This window comes from Trachemys scripta, chromosome 10 (genome assembly GCF_013100865.1).
Source record: "Trachemys scripta elegans isolate TJP31775 chromosome 10, CAS_Tse_1.0, whole genome shotgun sequence".
Lineage (NCBI taxonomy): Eukaryota > Metazoa > Chordata > Testudines > Emydidae > Trachemys > Trachemys scripta.
This window is the reverse complement of record NC_048307.1, coordinates 72,571,556-72,578,351: the sequence shown is the minus strand read 5'-3', so window position 1 is coordinate 72,578,351 and position 6,796 is coordinate 72,571,556. Positions and strand designations below refer to the sequence as shown.

Here is a 6,796-nt window from a genome sequence, read left to right as displayed (position 1 = left end):
CAACATAAGGAAATGTTTCCTAAACATTTAAATTGGGGGAAGGGTTTGCAGTTCCCCTAGGATCTCTCCCCATTTTACTGTTCTTCCCCATGTATCATACTGGCTCACAGTGTATGTATCATTTCCGCCCTCTGCTGGATGGCACATCAGAACCGATCAGACATTGAACCATGGGGAAGGACCTCTAGGTGAAGGAAGCCCACAAAGGAGAAGAACCCTAATATGTTAGTAACTAATAGATATTTCCCTTTAGTATCAGTGGGAGGGGACTCGGGTTTGGGTGCAGAAAGTCCAGAATTGTTTCTTGCTAACTAGTATGGGATTAAATTCATTGATATAATCCCAATTAAACTACAATTCACAATTTGCACCCTCATATTGTACTTCAGCAGAGTTTGCACACCAGAAAGTGAATCAAACCCAATGTTACAAAAGTTACATTAAATAAAGAGGACTGTGAATCAATGCAGTAAAAATATAAATAGTGCATTAATGTTTCAGTATTTGAGATGAAGCAAGTCTGGCTAATTAAATACCAGGAGGCACGTCAAGTATTTGAACTGAAATTTGCAAACTTCAGCTTTTGAAGTTTTTGATTACATTGCACATTTGCAAAAAAAATGTTCCCATTTTGGAGTGAAATCTGAGAAAGTTTATAGTTTTGCACCCCCAGGAATTGGCCCAGTTTTTTAGTGAGAACCTCCAGACATTCAAGGAAGCAAAATTTTGCATTTTGTGCTGACAAAGATTAATTTTTGCAGTTAAACATAAGAAAACAAGAATGCTTGCATGTTTTGATGCAAAACTTGGGCATATAAAGAAAATGTCACAGGGAGTAACATTTCTGGGTTGCAAAATAGCCCAGGATGCATTTTCACAAATTGACAAAGTGCCTGTTGTGCTTGCTTAATAAATAGTAACAATAATATCTGTTATTGCTATCAGTCATCGAGATAATACACACACTCCTCTCCCCTTGAACAATTCTAAATTAATTAAAGAGCATAATCTCCTGCAGATCAAACTTATCTAAGTGGAACGCCAGGAACTTGTATAAATACCGGGGATCAAAAGAGCACACACACAAGGCAATACATTAGCAGTGGGTACATCTTGAAATGTATGAGTTTCAGTTAGCAAGCAGAACCCTGAAGTCTAGACACTTCTCTAAACATACCCAAAGGAAACCCCAGATCTGGCTGGCAATCTTGTGGCAGCTTTTTTTATCCTTTGCACTTATGGTTGGAGCCTGGACAGTCAGAATCCATATAAAACCTAATGAGGGAGAGGGGACATGTTAACCAAAGATTTTCTTTCATATCAAGAAAAGTCTGGTTTGCATTCTGGCAAGTGTAGAGTGGTGAGGATCTTTCCATCCTTTATATTGATCAAAGAGTTTATATTGAAAACACGTACACACACACACACACACACACACGGTGGCACTGGTAGCACCGCATATTATTTAAATTGTCTGACCCTTTTCATTATAGGAACCTGTTTTCAGTAGTTTATAACTTTGACAGATTTAACTGTTTGGGATGAAATTTTCCATTCAGCCCGTCTGCTTCATTCTGAATTATTCTGGAAAATTTTAGCCAAAAGCGTTGAGCTGTTTCCGAGAATGAGGTTAGGGGAAAATATGTGGTTTTGCCCATGCTAAAAATTTCCGGTGTCCTTTTCTTTAAGTTCTAGTGCCTCCATGCTTTGGAGAAAGGATTTGAAATTCAGCAGGATAATGGCCTTTGCATCAGGGATGTGCCAAAGCCACCCACATGAAAAAGTGCCCAAATTTGGCCAAATTATAAGACTTTGAAAAATCACAGTTTGCACATGCTCAGTAGAAACTTGCTAGACCTGATGAGGTTCATCTTGTGGACTTAATGAGGGAGGGATCCTGGGATGTGGGGGGGAATGTGCTCATGTAATTAAAGACTATCATCATGCATGTGCACAAGGGGGGCAAATTAAAGTTGCAAAGGCAACCTTAATTCTGGCATTTCCTAACGTTTGAGTGCTTGATTTTGCAACCTTAATGTTTTCTCAACATTGTTGTTGTGTGTGTAATATATGAAGAAGAGTTTGACCATTTAAAGAACCAACCAGTCCTCATAGTGATTCCATCAGTTTGATCTAGATGCTCAGGGTTCACTTGTTCCACTGAATTTTTGAGGCTTACCACCAGGGCCGGCTCTAGAATTTTTGCCACCCCAAGCAAAAAAATTTTTGGCTGCCTCCCCTTTCTTTTTCATTCCCCTCTGCCCCCGGCCACGCCCCAACTCCACCCCTTCCGAACCCCTTCCCCAAATCCCCAGCACTGCCTCCTCCCCCGGCGTGCCGCACTTCTCCTCCCCCATTGCTTCCTGCAGGCCCCTCGTGACCTCCCGCCCTAGCTCACCTCTGCTCCACCTGCTCCCCTGGGCGTGCTGCCACTCCGCTTCTCCCCCCTCCCTCTCAGGCAAGGAAGGGCGGAGAAGCGGAGCAGCGGCGTGTTCAGGGGAGCAGGCGGAGCAGAAGTGGGCTAGGGTGGGGAGGGCGCAGGAAGTAATGGGGGGATAGAGGAACAGCTCCCCACTCCAGCTCGCCTCCGCTCCACCACCGCCGCCTCCCCTGAGCGCCTGCCGTTCAGCTTCTCCTCCCTCCCTCCCTCCCTCCCTCCCTCCCAGCCTTGCTGCGTGAAATAGCGGTTTCGCGCGTGGCAAGCCTGGGAAGGAGGGGGGGAGAAGAGGAGCAGTGGCGCGTTCAAGGGAGCAGGTGGAGCAGAGGTGAGCTAGGGTGGGGGGGGTGAGGAAGTAACGGCGGGTAGAGGAACCACTCCCCTCTCCAGCTCACCTCCGTGGGCTTCTCCCTCCCAGCCTTGCACAGCAAGCCTAGGAGGGAGGGGGGAGAAGCGGAGCGGTGACGGCACGCTCAGGGGAGCAGGCGGAGGCGAGCTGGGGCGGCGGGGGCATTTTTTCCACATGCCCCAGAGTTGGCGCCTATGATGGCCAGCGCCAGAATGCCGCCCCTAGAAATGTGCCGCCCCAAGCACCTGCTTGTTTTGCTGGTGCCTGGAGCCGGCCCTGCTTACCACATTCTATGCCCCAGCTGTTAAATGTACTGGATAAGTGGTCAGGCGAGAGAGCCTAGATCATTAGAGAGGGTCCTCTGATTCCATTCTCCCTGTCCCTTTTGCCATCCTCATATTTCAGTTCATTGTCAGCACTAGCTAATGCTGAGTGTATCTCTGTGTATGTGTGTCTCCAATTTCATTAGGACAGAGACAGACAAGTGTCCACTTAGGGCCTTCTGGAACTGATCAGCTGGGAACGTCTGTCAGGCAGCCAGGGCTATAGCTCTCCCTCACTTCTCGCCGGGCTCCTGTGAGGTTCGTGGCTCTCTCCTCCTTTCTCTTGTTGTCATTGCCAGCCTCCCGACTCCCCCTGCCACACACCGAACACCCAGACCTTTTCTGAGCCCTTTGCTTAATCCCTGGGATTCTTTATCTAGGAATTAATCTCCCCGTCACCGTGCGTGTCTGGAGGTGGGTGGGGGCTACATTTATCTCTCCCGCTGAGGTCTAGAGTTGCATTGCTGTGATTTATTAATGGTAGCAGCGTGCCTGTCTCTGGGATCTGTGTTTAGCGTCTTCGTTTCTTAAACAGGACGGGGGCCACGGCAAGGCAATTTGGCAGCTCTGTGTTCCAGCTGCATTGTGTCTGCCGCTGAGAGGCAGAGAGTGTGAGAGGGGATGAGCATGGCAGAACAAGAAGCCAGTGGCTTGCAGCTCCTTCTCTCCAGCCTCCAGGTAAGAGGAGCTTGAGCTAACGGGACAGACACTTGGGCTGGTTTCCTTTGTAATTGACAAGCAATGACTTGCTGGGCTGAGGTTGCTGATGAGCTCCCTGCTGGCTTGTCTCAAAGGCATCAGAGAACAGGAGTCCTGCACTGCATCTCCCTCCCCGCCTCCTGAAAGCTTTTACAAAATGAAGTTTCACTATTCAGAGATTAACTCTGGTGATTAATCACTGAGCCCAGTTTGAGTGCAGCGTCTCAGACCCTGGATCTGCCAGCGGTGCAGCAGGGATAGAAAGAGCCTGGTTTGCAATGAATGGGACCTGTCAGTGCTATCAGCTTATGAGTCAGGCTGGGAAGGCAACAGCAGATCTTTCTGAGATGGGCAAGTCCAGACTGCGCTCTTCCTTACTTAAGGAAGTGGCTGTGCAAATTCCTAAGGACAGGACAGCAGAGGCTCTTCAGACAGGCTTTGGTGTCATCTGCATGTACCTAATAGAAGAGAGCTCAAAAGAGCAGAGGGAGGGAGTTTTTGTGAGATCCTCACCCAGGACCATCAGTAGCTGCGTGTGCGCACACAAACAGCTCCCTGCAACTGTAGGGAGCCGCAGACCTTGGAGTGTCTTTTTCTAGCATTTGTGGTCAGGCTCCAAGGTTCAGTTCTCAACAGAGGTTAATGCAGAGGAAGAGGCGCACACACATCTTCGACCTCACAGCCCCGTGCTCTCATATTTGTGTGATGTTGTGCCATTTGCATGATAAAATCTCCCACCCGGGTGGACAGAGTGCTCCATGGCCATTCCTGTTGCATGATCTGGCCAAGGGAGCCTGTGTTTTTCACAAACACAGTATAGGTACAGTGATTGAACCTAAAACATCCACATTTTGGCATTGGGGCAGGTGGGAGTTTGTGCTTCATTTAGACAAAATTCTGCCAAAAAATTGTTTTTCAGAGTTTTTAAAATTCCAAGGCACCCAAATCTTTTTGTGATTCCCTGACTTCCAAAGTATATAGCTGAGTAGAAGCAAGTCACAGCCTAACCAGAGACATAATAATAATAAAAAATGGAGATATCCCATCTCCTAGAACTGGAACGGACCTTGAAAGGTCATTGAGTCCAGCCCCCTGCCTTCACTAGCAGGACCAAGTACTGATTTTGCCCCAGATCCCCAAGTGGCCTCTTCAAGGATTGATCTCATAACCCTGGGCTTAGCAGGCCAATGCTCAAACCACTGAGCTATCCCTCCCCCCATAAGCATGCATGAGAGGCAGATAAACAGTCTGTTTCACTCACATCCCAACACCTTTGATGGCAATAGCAACCTGTGAAGTAGACTGCCATTGTTAATTGTATGTGTCAGAATCCCGCACCAAGACAAGTCCCAGAACTAGAATAGCAGGGGTGCTGTATTAAAAACATGGGGATTTCCTTACGGGATCAGACCAATGGTTTATCTATTCCAGCATCATTTCTCTGACAGTGAGCAGAGTCACATCTTTAGAGGAGGGTATAAAACCCTACCATCTAATGGTTGCCATTTACATTGCAGGGTGGGGGTTGACATTTGTTATCCAAGATGGTATAACTATGAATATTTTGGTTAAATACATCTATGTCTCATCTTGCTATCTTGAGGCAAAGAGTTCCACAGGTTAATCATGTATTGTATTTAAAAGATCTTGTCTCATTTTTCTGCCTTTCAATTCCATTAGCTGTCCCATCATTCTTTTATGATGAAGAAGTGTAAATAGAAGCACCCAGTTTACTTTCCGTTTCGCATTCACTCTTTTTGTGTACTGCTCTTATGTCCCTTCTGATTGGGATTCTCTCTAAAGGACACTGTCCTAACGTTCTCAATGTCTTCTCAGGATTGAAGGGTGTAAGTGAAGTGAGTGAGAGTCCAGGATTAAAAACAAAGGTATTGCTAGAGGTCGGCATTGAAGTTCTCTGGCAGAGCTGGGTGTGGGCTCAGGACTGCATAGCAGAGGAGGCTGTGGATCAGGACTAAAGAGGATGGCAGAGCTGTGTGAATGGAAAAGTAGCCCAGCACCTGCCCACAATAACTCAAACTCAAACAGTGCTTTTGGTTCTTAGCTCCAAGAGTACTAAACTCACGTACAAAACCAAAGTACTGTTACAGTCACTCATCATTTTGGCATTAGGGGTGGGCGGAGGAAATAATGGTGGGGGGCAGCCATTTTAGACTTGATTCTGACTCACAACAAAAAAATGGTTGCAACTGCGAAGGTGGAAGGCAACTGGGGTGAAAACAATCCTTAAACGATAGACTTCATGATTCTAAATAAGAGCAGCAGAATAAGGACAATCAACTTCAACAAACAGGCTTTAACAAACTCAGAGAACTGGTAGGTAAGGCCCCATGGGAAGAAAATCTAAGGAAAAATGGAGTTCAGGAGAGCTGGCAGTTTCTTAAAGAGACAATATGAAAAGTGCAACAGCAAACTATCCCAATGTGAAGGAAAGGTAGGAATAATAATAAGAGGCCAATATGGCTCCATCAGCAGCTCTTTAATGACATAAAAACCAAAACGGAATCTTACAAAAATTGTTAACATGGACAAATTGCTAAGGATGAGTACCAAAGATTAGGACGAACATGTAAGGACACATCAAAAAGGCCAAGACACAAAATGAGTTACACCGAGCAAAGGACATAAAAGACAATAAGAAGAGATTCTATAATACATTAGGAACAAGAGAAAGATGAAGGAAAGTGTAAATCCTCTACTTAGCAGGGAAGAAGAGCTAACAGACAACACTAAGAAGACTGAGGTGTTTAATATCAGGGGGTAGCCGTGTTAGTCTGTATCTACAAAAACAACAAGGAGTCTGGTGGCACCTTAAAGACTAACAGATTTATTTGGGCATAAGCTTTCGTGAGTAAAGCTTTTTTTTTTACTCACGAAAGCTTATGCCCAAATAAATCTGTTAGTCTTTAAGGTGCCACCAGACTCTTTGTTGTTTTTGTAGATACAGACTAACACGGCTACCCCCTGATA

At 45.9% G+C, this 6,796-nt stretch overlaps 1 protein-coding gene across 1 annotated transcript in view; it reads left to right on the top strand.

Moving 5' to 3' along the window:
• Nucleotides 1–3,581: 3,581 nt before the first annotated feature.
• AGBL1 (ATP/GTP binding protein like 1) overlaps nt 3,582–6,796 on the top strand; it is a 388,187-nt gene continuing 384,972 nt past the window's right edge. The window contains exon 1 of the mRNA XM_034784899.1: nt 3,582–3,787. Coding sequence (XP_034640790.1) covers nt 3,731–3,787 — 57 coding nt within the window. The 5' untranslated portion in view covers nt 3,582–3,730. The remainder of the gene's footprint in view (nt 3,788–6,796) is intronic.